The 17,139-nt window shown below is 39.0% G+C and overlaps 1 protein-coding gene across 1 annotated transcript; it reads left to right on the top strand.

The window, feature by feature from the left end:
- The first annotated feature begins 264 nt into the window (after positions 1 to 264).
- cfap418 (cilia and flagella associated protein 418) lies at positions 265 to 16,593 on the top strand. The gene is made up of 6 exons (XM_080897413.1): positions 265 to 501; positions 778 to 880; positions 3,407 to 3,471; positions 3,833 to 3,898; positions 4,113 to 4,208; positions 13,624 to 16,593. The coding sequence occupies exons 1-6, from the start codon at positions 356 to 358 to the stop codon at positions 13,781 to 13,783; spliced, it is 636 nt and encodes a 211-aa protein (XP_080753539.1). The 5' UTR covers positions 265 to 355; the 3' UTR covers positions 13,784 to 16,593.
- The last annotated feature ends 546 nt before the right edge of the window (positions 16,594 to 17,139 follow it).

Raw genomic sequence — 17,139 nt, 5'->3', positions numbered from 1 at the left:
CTCCAGACCCTATTTTATCAGGTCCCTACTCTCACTATCGATAACACTGTTGTCTACAAACATCATAGTCCAGGAGATTCATGCCTGACCTACATATGTCAGGTAGACACAAACATCTGCAAACAAGCAGAGGCTCTGGGGCAAATCCCTAATGTAATACCTAATGTCAAGTATAAATTAAAACTTTCTTTGAGCATGAGTCGATTTAGACTTTTATTTTGAAGACTCCGCAGTTCGGCTTCCGCTATGTTCCGCTGTTGCTTAGCAACGATAAACGCTCTCATGGTTTCGGCCGCTAGCTTGTGCTGATTAGCTGGGGTGGGGGTACAGCATTCTGTGGGAGGAACTCTTTACGATGGATGATGAAGATTTGGACAAGTTGCTGGATGAAGTCGAGAAAAAGTTTTGTCGCAACGTTTCAATCGCGTCCTCAGCGGCTCGCACCAACTCAAATGTGGCTGGAAAAGACGAGAAAGACAAAGACGGACAGAAAAAGCACGGGTAAACAAAGCTAACTTGGCTAGCACATGTCAGGTATAAGTTAGCTGAGCATTACTTCAGCTTCCATGCATTGCTACAATTTAATAAACTTAATGATCAGTTCAGTTTATATTCAATGACTTCAGCGTTTTCAAATTATACTAGAAACTGCCGAAATATGCAGAATATGGGTTATTGTAGATACAGAGGTTTGCTCTTAAAAACAGTCATTAATATCTGTCACCAGCACCTGCTACAACTCCAAGACACTAATCCATGTATTTGTTTCTGATTTAGTGCCACAAAGCCTAAACGGTCAGTGAACAGTGTCACTGAGGATATTGACGCCCTGCTGGAGGAATTACAGGAGGAAGACTGCAGTCCTTTCCCTCAGCCAAAGGTAAGATTGACTTGAACCCGTTCTGAATTCTGGAAAGAGAACTGTGAATTACAAGAAGTGAATTACACCTTAAAACATTTTTTAAGTCTTGCATATGATTGAGGGGCACACTGCTGTCATATACTTTAAGTTTTTAACTGATGCTGAGCTGGCACTGCTTGTATCTGAAATTGTTAGGAAGACTTAATCTTGCGTTGTGGTCCCATAATCTTATTTTGCACTGCTGTATCATGTCTGAAGTGATGAAGTGGATGAATGAAATGCAGAGTTGTTCTTTCTTCTTTGTCAGGCTCAGGATCCTCATAAAATCTTACCAAGAGCTGGTGTTGGCCCTCAGGCTGGCATGCCCCAGAGATTTTATCAAGCTTTAGCAATAAGTATATTTATTCAACTAGTTTCACTTCACATGTTTGTTTTCGTGTAGGACCACAGAGTAAGTTCAAAATGTCAAGATTTATTTATCTCAATATCTGCATTCAGGTTAAGCACTTACACAAAGGTAGTTATTACCCTCATAAGTCAACCCGGCATTTGTCAGCAGTGCCTGATAGGAATATGTGTGGTTTAGTGCTTTAGTCAGTAAGCCTTGGAAGGCCCTATATACATTCACCAGCCATTTCATTAGGTATACACCAGTCAAGTGGTTGTTAATGCAAATCCAATCTAAATAGCCAATCACACGGCATACAGTCAATGCATTTAAGCATGCTGATGGTCTAGACAAGCTCCTTAAGTTCAAGCAGAGAATCAGAAGAAAGATGATTTTAGTGATTTTTGAATGTGGCATAGTCATTGGTGACATGGTCTGGGTCTAGCTGGTCTACGTATATCATAAAACGCTGATCTGCTAGGATTTTCTTACACAACCATCTTTGCAGAGAATTTTCTGGAAAAGAGAAAATATCCAGAGAGCAGCAGTTTTCGGGGTCAAAATGCCTTGACCCAGAGAGGTAAGAGGATTAAGGCTGTGGGCTGAATGGAAGGCAACAGTTACTCAAAAAACCACTTGTGTGAGACCAGGAATGCAGATGAACATCTCTAAATGCACAAAACATCAAAGTTTGAAGCAGATGAGCTACAGCTGCAGAAGAGCACACCAGGTGCCACTTTTCTGTGGTCACTGCTTTTTAGGAAACTGATTGGTCAGCAAAAAGTGATTTTTATACGTGTTGATTTGCAGCACAAGTTACCATCGCAGTGTATTCTTGTAAGAAGTGAACCGCTTTTTAGGGTAAAACTTTAAGTTACTTTGATAAATCTCTAATGTTGCTTGAAAGTACGGTACTCTGATTGTTCATGAGCCACAGTTTGAGAACCACAGTCTTACAGTGCCCAATGAATGAAGCAGGTAGTAGCCTTAACTTGGATAATTGAGCTGATAGACAGGTATACTGAGGGGAAAAAACAGAAAATTATTGTTTGAAACTATTCTCAAAGGAGTTGCATTAGCTAATCGTGTTAATTTTGCAGAAAGTGAGGGAAAATATATAATAAAAGTAGAGGATACACAGTTTCCAGTAACAAAATTCCAAATATTTAATGTGTGTCAGCTATTAACTAAATGGATGATGTGACAAGTTGACTTATTAGGCAAGACCAAGCCAAAAAATGTGCTATATGAAACAATTACACTAATTAAATAAATTGCTGCCACAAAGAACCCCAAACACACACACACACACACACACACACACACACACACACACACACACACACACACACACACACACACACACACACACACACACACACACAGGAAATATCTGTTCCTAATACACTGTAGTTCCCTGCGAATGCAATTTGTTAAATTTTTTCCTCTGTTTTGCTTTTGTGCCTTAGAAATTGTTCAGTTCAGCATCAATTTAACAGAAAAGCTATGATCAACCAATTTGACCAATAAAAAGAAAGTTAGTGACCAGCAGGTAAACACATCGGAGCATTTCAAGCTGGAGAACCAGATACTCAAAGGATTTTTTTTTTTTCAAGTGGGGGCAAAATCTATTAATTTAGGTACGGCTCAAATTCTTATGTCCAAATTATTTTTCAGATCCTCTAAATAACACATGACTCAGCCGCTCTGGTCCTCTGACAGAGGGAAACTCGGTCACTCTGACCCACAACACTAAAACTGGCTGTGACCAGCTACGTTTGGTACAAAGAGGATGCAGCTCAGGCACCAGGAGCGGGTTCTAAGAAGAGGCAGGTGGAAGAATACGATTATGTGAAACACTTAAAGTGCCGATAGGTTCAGCTTCTGCCTTCACAGTCAGACATTATTATGATGCACCTGTCTCATCTCCAAGTCTTTACCTGCATTATGAATAAACAGTAAGAGCCATAAACATACACCTGGGTTTTCAAATGTCCTCTTTGTGACAGCTCTACTTGATTATAACTACACATACACAAGAGGGATGGGGAGGAGCAGGTGGCGATAAATGTAGGTTTTATTTGGTTGAATTCTATTCACAGTTTAAGAAAGAAATAACTCTTTTTTTCTTTTCTTTTTTTAACCTTTCATTTTAGGCTGAGCAGTTTCCTAAAGGGCCACATGTGGAAAAGAGGCTTCCATCTCAGTCAGGAGGAAGAAAGTAAGTCTTTTAGTTTATTCAAAATTAAAAACAAACAAACAACAAAAACATGCAGGCATGCAATAATCACAGGATGCAAGGAAGTTAAACTGCATTTGTCTCCGAGTTAGCATTTCTACATGTGCCATAAGTTTGGATATTTACTAAATCAGTGTATGAAGGATAGTTAACCAAGATAAAAGTCAGTAACATATTATGTGGAAGCGTATCAGTGGCCAGATAAAAGTCTTTATATTAAATATAAAAGTAACAACCAGGTTGTGTGTTTGTTCAGGCTGTGTATCCTGTTTATGCAGGATTTTGATTTTCTTGCTCTTTCTGTTTGTCTGGACACAATCTGCACTGCGTGTTCTGCATCCAGGTGCTGTCCTGTTTTTATTGGCGGGAGCTCTGTCGCAAATGGTGTCGGAACAGCCGCATCCAAGAGGTGTGAAAAAGTAATTTCATACTGAGAGCGTCTGTCAGGTCTCGTCTGGTCCTGGTTTATAAAGATGTAGAACTCTAGGATCCACAACATACTTTTTATTAGTTTAAATAAATTATACCACGGTGCATTTTCAAATGATTATAGACCAATGAGTGATTACCTATAGTGTGTATTCATTGCCTATTGCAAATAATAACTGACTGTATACCAATAGATCATGTGACCAGCTGAGGTGTATATCCTGCGACTTTCGGGTGCTGATGTTTGATGACTGTGAGTGGGATTCAACCTGTAATTACCTGTTCCTCAGGTGAGTCTGCAGGCTCGATGCCATGTTTTTCTCATCTTGACAAGAAAATGCGTGATTAAAGAAGTTTTAAAGAGGAACACGAGTAGCAGATTTAAATTGCTCCTTATGTATGGCGCTAGTGGTCACCTTTTGTGTTTTACATATGGTGTGTCTATGGGAATGTATTTAAGGTAGACACACGAACACCTCACTGGCTTCAAGCGCAAGCTTAGCCTCTACAGACTGTATATGCAGTTTAGTGTGCTCTGCTAGTACTTGTTAAAAACTTTGGTTTTTGGTCAGCCTATAACCTTCAAGTGATTGATCGGGATAATTTACGAGCCCAGCAGTGATTATTTTTAAATATTTGAACTCTATCTGCAACTTTTCATTGAAACTTTCGTAGTTTTTTACAGGAATTATGATGACTTAGAATAGTAGGATGTGCAGCTGCATAAGGCTTGTTGCTAAAGTTGATGATGAAAATGTTTTGATTACTTTTTACATAATTCTAGTTTTCAGTCACGTTTAAGTCTATTAGAACATTTTAGAATATCTGTCACATATAAATGAAACACTAGAGGTGAGATAAACACGAGTAAAGCCATCAGAAAAAGTATAATAAAATGACCCCACTCTGGCATTTTAGTCTCTAGAATAGCTTGGTCTCTTGAGACTCAAGCTATTCTGTTTTATCACTTTTCAGATAAAACAGATTTTTTTCTGCTTCATTTTTCCTCTTGAACACATAAAAACAAAATACAAAAACTTGCAAGGAAAAGGATATATTTGTCTATAAATTTGCCATACATATTTTTAAACCTGCTACCGGTTTTATCTTGTGACCCCCCTCCCCCAACACACACACACACACACACACACACACACACACACACACACACACACACACACACACACACACACACTTTTATTGTCGTCCTTATTGGGGATCCTAGGTTACAAACCAGTACCAGTGGGGCTGTACAGAAGTGAATTTGCACAGCATTTCATTGTTCTCACCACTTTTTCGACTTATGTGGCATCAATTTGATGATCCATAACACACACACACTGAGATCCCCTGTGTGAGTTTCAACTGTATTCACCCCACCTTCCCCGCAAAGCCAGGGAGCAGTGATAAAGTAGTCTGTTACACATAAGTGCAGATCAGTTGTTGTGGACTTTAGCTGTTTGATGTGCGCGTACTGAGTTGTGCGCCTTGTTCTGACAGGTAACAGTGTGAAACTGAATGAGGCCACTTTATTAATGCAGCAGAGGGACAAAAAAAAACAAACTCTGAACATGACATCATCATCGGGAATGAGGCTTTACTGGCCAATCAAGTATGAGCAAACACATTTGTACCCAAATAACATAAAAAAAAAGAATGAGTCATGAAATCCTATTTTACAGTATTAAAAGCCTCTGTGCTGCCTTTTATTATTTTATAAGGAATTTCCTGGATGTTTATCTTAATACCAACCTTGTTAAGTGTGAGACTCCAAATTATCCACAACTCTTACTCACATATAATGTCAGGAAGGCTGGATTTTTTGGGGATATTGAATGAATGTTCTAATTATTATAGTCTACTCACATTGTAAGTATGTAAGTGAATTATAAAAGTCTTTCATTGCTCTATTACAGAACCCTTTCAGTATCTCAGTATTTCAGTCTTAGTGCATGGAATGGCTACATCGACCAAAACAGTGTTTTTCACTTGTTCCCATATTTGGGACAGTGAACTTGTTGGTGTCATTACCTTTACCACATAAAGCACCTTAAGGTGACCGTTTTTGAATTGGCGCAATATAAAAACGAATCACATGGCATAAAAATTGAATTTAAATGTTTATGCGTTTTAAGAAAATTATATTATTATTTTTTCTCAAGATTTATTGGGTTTTTGTGCTTGACCAGACGGGGGCAGTAATGTTCTGTGGAGCTACTTTTAAATGTATATGTTTTTGTTTTTTTTCCTTCTAGACGAGCTGAACTCTGAGTAAAGTAGAACAGGGCACATTGTAAAACATGGTCAGCCCTCATTAATCCACCCACAGTCCTAATGACTGATAAGAGCAGTTATCTTTCCCCAATGGAAACAACTCAGCATCTGCAGATCTTTGTGACTAGAATATAAACAACCACACTATCCTACTCCCACACCCTTGTTAAGCCTCTCCAGAAAACTATAAACTAAGCAGACTGCTGGTACAAGCTTACAGACTGAGTATCACAGTTATATAAATGTGAGCATATTAGGTTTTCTTTCTGTAAACTTTCTCTTGACAGAATTCACATAATGTCTTAGTTATCTGTGAGTCGTGCTACTTGTCAGACAAGCACCAGTCTGTTTTTACTCTTGTTGCTTGTGTTTACATCCCAGTTCATAGATTTCTTTCTGTTGCTCAGAAAATATATGAAAACAAAGTTCATGAGGACATAAATAATTAGTAATATGTGATATTGTGAATGCAGTTTGAACTACACAAACAGGTTCATCCTCATGCTTTTATCTACTTATGATGATGTGATGGCAGCACGGTGGCACGGTGGTTAGCACTGTTGCCGCACAGCAAGAAGGTCCTGAGTTCAATTCCACCATCAGGCCGGGGTCTTTCTGTGTGGAGTTTGCATGTTCTCCCCGTGTTTGCGTGGGTTCTCTCCGGGTACTCCGGCTTCCTCCCACCGTCCAAAGACATGCAGCTTGTAGGGATAGGTTAATTGGATAATCCAAATTGTCACTAGGTGTGAATGTGCGAGTGAATGTGAGTGCGAATGGTTGTCTGTCCCTGTGTGTTAGCCCTGCGACAGACTGGCAACCTGTCCAGGGTGTACCCCGCCTCTCGCCCTATGACAGCTGGGATAGGCTCCAGTGCCCCCCGCGACCCTGAAAAGGATAAGCGGAAGCGAATGGATGGATGGATGATGATGTGAGAAATGAGCTTTCCATAATTTTAATACTAAAGCAGTAGAATACCATTCAGATAACAGCACACAGGTGACGTCCATTAATGTTACAACGGGTAATGGTGTCATTTTGTCCGCACGTGCAGCTACAGGAGGGGCAAAGGTTGACTTCTGGTGACGCTGTCACTCGTTATAGCGGCGGTTCTTAGACTATGGCGGGTCACACTAATGGGCCACGGATAATCAGGTGAAAAGTATGAAGTGAGACTAAGGTGTCTGACCATTATTTAAGTAAAGTAAGTATTTGAGTAAAAGTTTGAGAGCTACTGTAAAGGCAAATAAATAAATAAATAAAGGAACTGAGGGTTTAACTGAACACTGAGGCTGATTAACGTCTGTGTCGAATGTATGGAGAGCCTACAGTGTGGATGATGTCGTTGCCAGCATTTGTATCTGCACATGGTGTGACTGCATTGTTCTACTGTTTGCAGGTGACTTTCTCTTTTCAAGTTGATCGATTCTCTTCCATTTCAATAGCTGGAAATACGTAGGTGTAAACTGATTGATTGATAATACTTTATTCATCCCGAGGGAAATTGGGTTAGGGCTGATGGTGCTAAGACACTGATTCATGATTGTTTCTACATTTCTTTTAATATTATTGGAGATTTGATTGAAGTCAAATTTGTTAGTAGATTAGCTGATGGTGAAATTCTGGTCCAGTACCATCCTTATAAAATTGCCTTAATTCCTCAAAAACGGAATTGATTTGCATCAGTTGGCAATGTGATCTTAAAGCATTCCATCTGATCCTTTCCGAATAAGGGAAACTCAATCTAGACATATTCTCACTTTGACAATGGAAACAAAATAACCTCATTAATGAAGAAAAATTGCTCCCCCATGTACCAGATGTCTATGGACATTATTTTGTGGATTAAGTCTCTTTTAAAAATAAATCTGAATTGAGTTGAAAAGAGAAAGGTTGGCATTTCAGGCCTTTACACTAACACGAATTCAACCTAATTTCAGCCAGTCATCCATATCCCACTGAGCAATTTTCTGTTGATTATGGGTCTGAAAGGGTGTGTAAATGGTACAGAGCTGTCGAGATTAAAATCATGTTCATTGTGGTTCAGAGGTGAAAGTTTAGTAGATGTCTAGATCACACATAAAGCTACTTTCAGGTGCTCCTTATTCACAATGGGTCACCACAGCAGTTATCTCCACACGCTTAATCTGGCAGATTTTTCCAGCAGATGCCCTTCCTGACACAGCTGCCCAAGAGATTGGTGTTTCATATGAGGGGTCTTTCACCTGTTAGGCAAATATGTAACTACAGTTTTAAATCCAGTCTTTGTCCAAAGCAAAGCATGTTTCCCATGGGGTTACGCCTATACTGCATGGTGAGCTTATTTGCATGGAAGTCTGGGAATTAAAAACTTGTGGTTCCCACAATAGTAAGCATGATGTGGCTGTGGTTAGATCTGCTGCCTTGTAGTCTTGAAGACTGCAGAGAAAATGTTTCCTTCAATTTTTTTTTTTGATAAAAAGGCTTTTGTTTAGATGCCCATCAAAGTTGTCTTCTACATCTTTTCACCTAACTTCTGCTAAGTAGAAGGGAGATATTCTCAATCTCGTGACATAAAATATAAAGTTGTAATAGAGGAGCTGTTTGGTGCTTGGGTCTATATAGTTTCCTTCTGAAAGACAACACAGATATGCATGTAGGATAGATCGATCGATAGGTAGGTGGGTAGGTGGTGATTTATGAGTAATATCGGAATTAATATATAAGTACATACACAAAAGATCTAATACATCTAAATGAGTTGTTGTTAGTGTGCGGGTAAAACACCAGAAATCCTCTGATTATGAAAGGTTTCCAGAGTATATAGAAACGGTGAAGCTGGCTCTGTGAAGCTTAAGACGGTCTTAAAGTGTTTTTCACTGGAAAGTGCAGGAAACCTAAATGTATGTGTCCAGAAGGCTTTTAGTGCTTGGAAAGACATTATGAGATGTTAAGAAGGCTGTAAATGTGTCAAGTTTTCACACCAGGATATACCCAAAGATATACGTCCACACCAATGGCATGTCAGCACTTAGCAATGTTTTTACTCCACAAGTGTGCAATTTACTTTTAGTGTGATTTTAGGTTCAGAGCACTTTGAAGCACTCAGGAGCACTCAGGATGATGAGTTTGCCCTTCATGTCATCACGTCAGTGTTATCCTCAATAAAGCTTCAGTCCGTTAGGAGTAGAGCTTCGACCTTTCAGCTACAAAAGGTGAAGTTTAAAAAAAAAATTAATAGAAACATCACATCGGAGGCATGTACATATGCACTTCATAGCCTCTAAATGTAAATGTAGGGAAAACATATTCACATGCAAATTTACTTTTTTTTTTTACAGACCTGGTGACAGATTAAAATAAAAGTTATGCTATAATCTATTCAAACACATTTTACTGGAGGGTTAAGCTACCGAGCTGTAATTTAATTTCACACTTGATCTGTGTTGAACGAATTAAATTCATTGTTTTTGTCTGAATAGTACATTAAGTAGTTTACCCATAATTTGTTAATGAGGAATATCGTGTTTTCTGTCCTCAGTGGTCTGAGTAGGTGATTTTCCTTTCACACTAATTTGACATTTGCCTGGTCATGTGTAGCTTATGCATCCATTACTACCCACACGGTTGTTGTTTCTTCTTAATTAAGAGGCTTACACCAGGACATTAACAGTGATAGAAGTGCATGTCTGCTGTGCCTATAATTTTAAAAGCAAAAGGGAGTGGCACAGTATGCAAATTTAGAATTGTTTGCATAATTTTCTACTCATAAATTATTATGGGGTGACCTGCATAACGCAGATTTTATTTCAAGCATAAAGCAGAAGTTAAAAAAACATCAACCTCAAACAGCACAAAGCTAGAGGAAAATACATGTTAAGTACACTTGAGCGTAATGTTAATGACTGTCTGTATTCATTTGTCACGCAGAAGCATGCATTTTTATTTAGCGAAGATCAGGGTACTGTTATAGATGAATCTAGGTCAGTGGGTCAGGATTATTCATATTGGACTATTACCGGTGTAAACTTTAAATATGTTTGATTTTACGTTTTCATGTCTAAATCAAATGTTTCATATTTAATTACAGTGTTTAACGCAGTGCTTAACACATATATTCGACCACCTGTCATAAAAACAAAGAAATACAAAAAATTCAGAAATCGGTCAAAGACTTGTTTAAACCTAAAAATGACATTTGCATTTATAAGCAAATAACAAACCAAATTCGTGTTTTTCTACCCAAATTAGAGCCGGCACTTTGGACCTCTCAGAAATATATCAACCCAGACATTTAACAACTAAAACTAACAAAGAACTGTAATTTAGCATCTTCATCAAAAAGTAATCATCCATGCATCCATCTATTCAAAAAATAATGATAATGTGCTTTACTATTTTCTTTTCAGCTTTTTTTGGAAATTCGGAAACATGAAAAGGTTTGATTAAAGAGTTTGTGGGCACTGGTGGTTGTTAATCACTGTATATTTAAAAGATAAAAAATAAGTCATTATATAGTTATTTCCGATGAATGACTTTGATTCCTTTATCTAGCCCATTCAATTTCATGATGTTATTCTATGTAAGGATATTAAAATTCACATTTTTTCTCTCCTCATGCTAAAGCCAGGACTTTAACTCAGTGTTTCCTAAGTTGCAGAGTTTCAGTACTGACGGATGTAAGATCCGCTGATGTAAAAGTGAAAAGACCTGGGGCCCGTTCTTCTTACGTCGCTTACTACATCCAAGATCAAATGACACATCCAAGACCAAATCATCGCGCTAACCGTGAGCTCGCTATTCCGGTTCTCCAAACACACCTGCTGTTGACGATTAGTACAGCTGGATGAACTAATGTGAGATCACTGGGTGTTGTAAAAGGGGCTACGCATCGATAGTAGAAACATTGATTGGCAACCCTCTGATTGGTCGGCGAAAATGTCGAAGGAGCGCGCTCGGTATTTTTCGGCAGCAGAGCAAGAACTCTTGAGTGAGGGATTTCAGGAGTTTCAGAGTTTAATTAAAACGCAAGGGAATACTGCAAAGGCTGCAAAAGCAAGGAGAGAGGGCTGGCAGAAAGTTGCTGACAAATTAAACTCGTAAGTAATTTAATAATAACAATAATAATGGAGTGGATTTATATAGCGCTTTTCAAGGCACCCAAAGCGCTTTACAATGCCACTATTCATTCACTCTCACATTCACACACTGGTGGAGGCAGCTACGGTTGTAGCCACAGCTGCCCTGGGGCAGACTGACAGAAGCCAGGCTGCCATATTGCGCCATCGGCCCCTCTGGCCAACACCAGTAGGCGGTAGGGTAGATTTATCATATCACACTATATTACCCAATATTATATTACATTATATTATATTATAATATGTTATATTATATCCCCTTTCACATTAGAGCCACAACAGGACCCACTAGAACATGGGAACAAGTAAAAGTGAAATATAAGAATATTCTACAGACTGGTAATATTTATCACTTATATTGCTTTTAGTCTCTTGGAAAGAGACCCTGGAATACTCTGTTTGTTTGTTCATAACAGCAACCAAGAAAAGGGCAGAGCAAAAAAAAAGACAGGTGGTGGTCCTGCACCCCCTCGTCAACAAGTTGGTTAAGTGAATAATACCCTCACAGGAATATCGATATCTCTCTATGAGCACACTGTCGCGCTGAGCTAAAGGATCCTGTCTGTCCCGCAATATACGCTGAATTCTGAGGACTCTCCTTATCAATCTTGCACCTTCCGCAATGGGTGGCTCGCGTAAACGGACAGGATATGACTGCGACAGGCTTCCCAAATCCACCTTCGCTTTTATAGCCGTGGTCTCTCATCTTGATTACATGAAGTAATTTACAATTACTACTCTGAAATATGACTTACATCTATAATAATCACATACATGTAATAGAATGTTAATAGTACATTTCCCTTTTTTAGGAAATGACCTGTATGTATCTGTGTGAAATCAATAAAAGGATCAAGTGCTGCATTATCTTTAGTTACATTGATGTTATTTATTTATGGTGAAACAGTGGTGGAATATCGCTGTTGCTTTCGTATGAATGAAGCGGACATACCTGCGTGGCCGCGATCTAATCCTGTTTACATAAAGTAAACCTGCTCCCGAGCAGGTTTACGCTTACTGTTGCTATGACAGCAAGTCCCGGATGAGCTTCGGGGAACCGAACGATCCAAGATCACGCGAAATCGTCAACAATCAAATCCAGCTAACTTACTTAGCGAGGTACGAAGAACGGGCCCCTACTTTAACCCAAACTGACACAGTATAGGTTGGTATTATTGTTTGTGTTTTTGGAAAGGTTACTATATGGATGATATTTGTCATGGAGGATACATCATTGTAACAGTGTATACATGATTGAAAACAAAGAAGTAGAAGTGTACTTTAACTTCTATCTACTTTTAATTAATTACTGGAATGCTGCAGCCTTTCTGTTTATTAATAATAATGGATTGGATTTATATAGCGCTTTTCGAGACCCTCAAAGCGCTTTACAATACCACTATTCATTCACTCTCACATTCACACACTGGTGGAGGCAGCTACAGTTGTAGCCACAGCTGCCCTGGGGCAGACTGACAGAAGCGAGGCTGCCATATCGCGCCATCGGCCCTTCTGGCCATCACCAGTAGGGTAAAGTGTCTTGCCCAGGGACACAACGACCAGGACAGAGAGCCCAGGGATCGAACCGGCGACCTTCCGGTTACAGATGCGATTCCCAACCCCCTGAGCCACGGTCGCCCTATTGTCATCCATCATGTTCATTCTTATAAGGAAATAATTTTCCATGTTTAGTGGCTGCTTCCAGCATGAGCAAAAGTCATGTCAGACTGGTTTCTTGAAACATAACAAAGAGCTCTGGTGATGCATTAAAACGGACGGTTGTATCAACTCTGAAGAAATTATGTGATGGCATTGTGTCAAACTCAAAGGATTGTTTCCAACATCCTGTGGATTCCATGACTGCACAAATTGAGGTTGCTTTGTGAGCAAACTGAGGTACTGAGTGTACCCATCTACCAGTTACAGAGCAACACTGACATCAGTTTAAAGTGGTGTTTGTGTCCAAAGAACATTTTTTTTTAAATTACAAACTGTCTCTAAAGCTGCTAGATTTTCCCCTTGGTGAAGTCTGTCAGAGGCTGTGTGATGAAAACACTGCCTGAGCTGCTGGAAACACAGAAATGGAACCAGTCGGCCAGTGTGTTTCATATGATAAAGATTCCTTTATTGTCGCTATACTTTGGCATCATAGCTTAAAAGTTCCTTAAGGGCAAGAATCCTTTTTTTCTCTCACTTTCATCTGTGCATGTCAGATATTTTGTCCTTCCAGCAGACTGTCTGCAGGGCTGCAGCTGGAAGGGTAAGGTCTTATCCCTGTAACGATTAAAGTTCACTGTCTGTCTTTCTCTGCCGGCAGGAACAACATGCCGGAACGTCAGAAGCTTGGAACCAAGCTGAAGAAGAGGAGAGGCTTGCGGGCGTACGCCTGCCAGTGCAGCTGGATCTCCACGTTAGAGCCGACAGACCTCAGGGACCAACCTCAGCTCAGATGGGTCTGTGGCAAACACCAAGACTGATTTTCCCTAACCCCTAACCCTCAGTGCTAGAAAGACTGTTCAAGTAGTACAAAAAAACCCTCCAAAATTTCTGAAAATGTAGGAGTTTTTTTTAAAAAAAATTTAAATATTGTATAAATGGTAAATGGACTGATTCTTATATAGCGCTTTTCTACTCTCCCGGAGTACTCAAAGTGCTCTATACAACATGCCTCATTCACCCATTCTCACAAGCACTTTATCTATACATAGTGCTTTCTAAGTACATTCACACATTCATACTCCGATGGATGCATCGGAGAGCAAGTTAGGGTTAGTATCTTGCCCAAGGATACTTGACATGCAGACTGGAGGAGCCAGGGATCGAACCACCAACCTTCCGATCAGTAGGTGACCTGCTCTGCCTCCTACAGCCACCCAGGACAACAGGACAAAACTGCAAACGTGAACACATTTCTTTCTCACTCTTAACTGAAGTCTTTCATTGAACTACCTAATAAACAAATTGGTATTCTCTCTGGCCAGACACGTGGCAGCACATCTGCTATAATTTTGTTTGTATTTAACAAAATAAAAATGCAGACATAAGTGTACACATTAGTTTTTGACTGCCAGTGAAAACTGTTTTCTTTACAAATAACTTTTGCTGAGCTAACACAGCCAATCCCTCAGCATGTTTGTGCTCTCTGCTCATATTACCGTCATATTAAATCATTTTTGGGCTTTTTAAAGAAATTCTTTTAACATTGCACTCAACAACAAACAAATCCTCCCTAACAAAAAAGTAACTTCAAGGGCCAAATTGCATCATATCTCTTCACATCAATATATGAGCCACAAGTAGGGGTGACATGGGCTGCAAGTGGCCCCCCAGGCCGTGAGTTTGAGACTCCTGCTTTACACAGAGGGGCCCAGACTAGATTAGAATCCAGGTCCTTCTTTTCTCCAAATGTGTAGCTGTAAAATGATTGAAATTATCAATAAAATGAAAATTTTGATTGATAATTGATCTATGAAATGTATCTTTGTATTTAAAGAGTTTGTTAACTTCTAGTTTGACAGCTGGCATCAAAATTTACACCCAAGCGCAGAGTTTCGCTGTTTTTAAAAACAGTAATGTCAACATAATAATGTTTCTTTTTTAAAAAATGTCAGATGGCCTTAAAAGGCTTTGACTGCCAGAAGGCAGAGGAGTTCAAAATGAAAGTTCTGCAGTAAAAGGAGGAAAAACATCTGCAGCACAACAGAGCAAATGGCACTTGTGATGTAACGGCTGTATTTATTTTTTGACCTGCTTGGTTGTTTGCTGTCCCAGTGAATTAGAAAATCTGAGATAAACTCTATAGCTCTGTTGCTCAGCTGCTGCGTTTTTTGGGGGGGATTACTTATTGGAACATTTTCAGAAAACATCTTCTTCCTTTATTTCTCCCAATTTCTGAGTTGTGCTCATCTGAATGTAAACATGTTTAGCATTAACCTCTTTTCAGAGTTATCACAACTCATTTGAGTGTGTGGATATAAAATCCAGAGGAAATTGGGATATGAAGCAAAAACAATTACAAAGAATATTAGGCATCTGAAAATTATGGTGACTAGGGACTACCAAATGAAGCGCCGAGTCAAGGTAAGTATTTACTTCCTGTCGACTCCTCTTTAGCTGCTAAATCCTCCACAGGCTGGGCTCACAGGCTTTTTTTTTCTTGCAGAGAGCTTCTGCTTGCAATCAAAGGCAACCGTAGGAGTTCTCAACAATGAGGCCAAAACCTGATAAAAACTTGCAAAACCAGGTGATGCTGCAGATTCAGCTCATAATTCTCTGTGGTATAATTTCCAAAGTGACTTTATACATGTTGGATGTTAATATTTGATTCTGGTAGGCCACAACAGATCCTTGCATTTTAGTGTGTAATAATTATGACATTATATCTGCTGTTAATCTTTACAGTTAATTAAATTATGGCATCGCTGTTTTTTCACCAGCAGTGAATTTTGCAAACTGCAAAGACAACACTTGTCACCTCCTCCTCTCAGCTGAGAGTAGCTGCATGTAAACTGTGACTTTAGAGCTGCTCTGTTGGACAAACAGTGTAATGGCACCATTTCCAAATCACCCCATGGGTCTTTTTATGCATTATGTTGTCCATAAAAAAACTGCAAAGAAAAAAAAAAAGTTTGCATGTTGATAAATGTCCGGAAACATTTCCTGATGCCCGTTTGTCTTTCTGACAGCAGCATCTGGCTCCACACCAGTGTATTTGCTGTAATAAGCAAATGCATATTACAAGCTATTCAGTAATAGCAGTGTGTAAAAAGTGGGGTTAAGTATTAAAAACTTTTTAAATGTTAAAAGAAATGCTGTGTGAATGTGTGTGCACTCAAAGCGCTTTGACTGGAAAAGTGGTAAAACTGTTAGCAAAGGTTATTTAAATCAAGAAAAGTAAGCCAGAGAAACATGTAAGAATGAAGATATTGATGAGTTAAGACTCATCAATATCTTCATTCTATCTTTAAGATCTGACTGTAATTAGTTTTGTATTGCATCAAACGTGTGTTGCTTAGATGTTTTCTTTTAACATGCTCTATTCTTTCACCTGCAACGTTGGGGGTGTTAAACCATGTGAGGGTAAGAAAGTTGATTTACCCGTTTTAACAATTGTCAATATTAAGACTTATTGGGGTTTTTTAAGTTTTACAATTGTTTCTAAGGATCTGTATTTCTTGTGGATGTTCATCAAGAAAATACAAATTTGGTAGGTCAGTGATGATTTTGTGCATGTTGATCTTGAACGTAACCTGAGGGCTGCACTGCAAAGCAAGTGCAACATAGCCAAGCTCTCTTTACTTAAGCTGACTTGACAAAACCTAAAACCTTAGTGAAGATAAAGGGGTATTACAGTGGCGGTGGTTATCGCCTTTCTCCGTTAACCCAGGCATTAAAATGTGTAACGAACCTGAAACGTCTTACAGCAAATCGCAACACTGCTGTGACAAAAAAGAGAGAAACATTCATTCATTCCCAGCATCACAACAAAGCTTTAGAGCATGGCTTCACTGAGTCGTTTTTATAAAATGTGGAAAGACATGTTGATAAATACAGAACATATTTCCTGAGCAAACAATCTGTTCAACACTTAACGCATAATGTAAATTAAATGCTGAGTGAAAATATGACACCTCGAGATGGTTTTACACTGAAACTCTGACCTTAACCACTAATCTTAAAACTCAAAGTCCAACACAAATCATACCTGAACCATCATTGCAACCCTGAAAATGCAGAGTCACACCTGAATTTACTCCTAATAAGCTCCTAATCCTGCTTTATAGTGAAGACTTCAAATCAAAATGATAAAACAAATTAAAATTCTTTAAAAAAA

This window comes from Rhamphochromis sp. 'chilingali', assembly GCF_963969265.1.
Source record: "Rhamphochromis sp. 'chilingali' genome assembly, chromosome: 11".
In the NCBI taxonomy this organism is placed as follows: Eukaryota; Metazoa; Chordata; class Actinopteri; order Cichliformes; family Cichlidae; genus Rhamphochromis; species Rhamphochromis sp. 'chilingali'.
The sequence above is the reverse complement of the archived record's forward strand: the minus strand, read 5'-3'. Positions and strand labels throughout refer to the sequence as shown.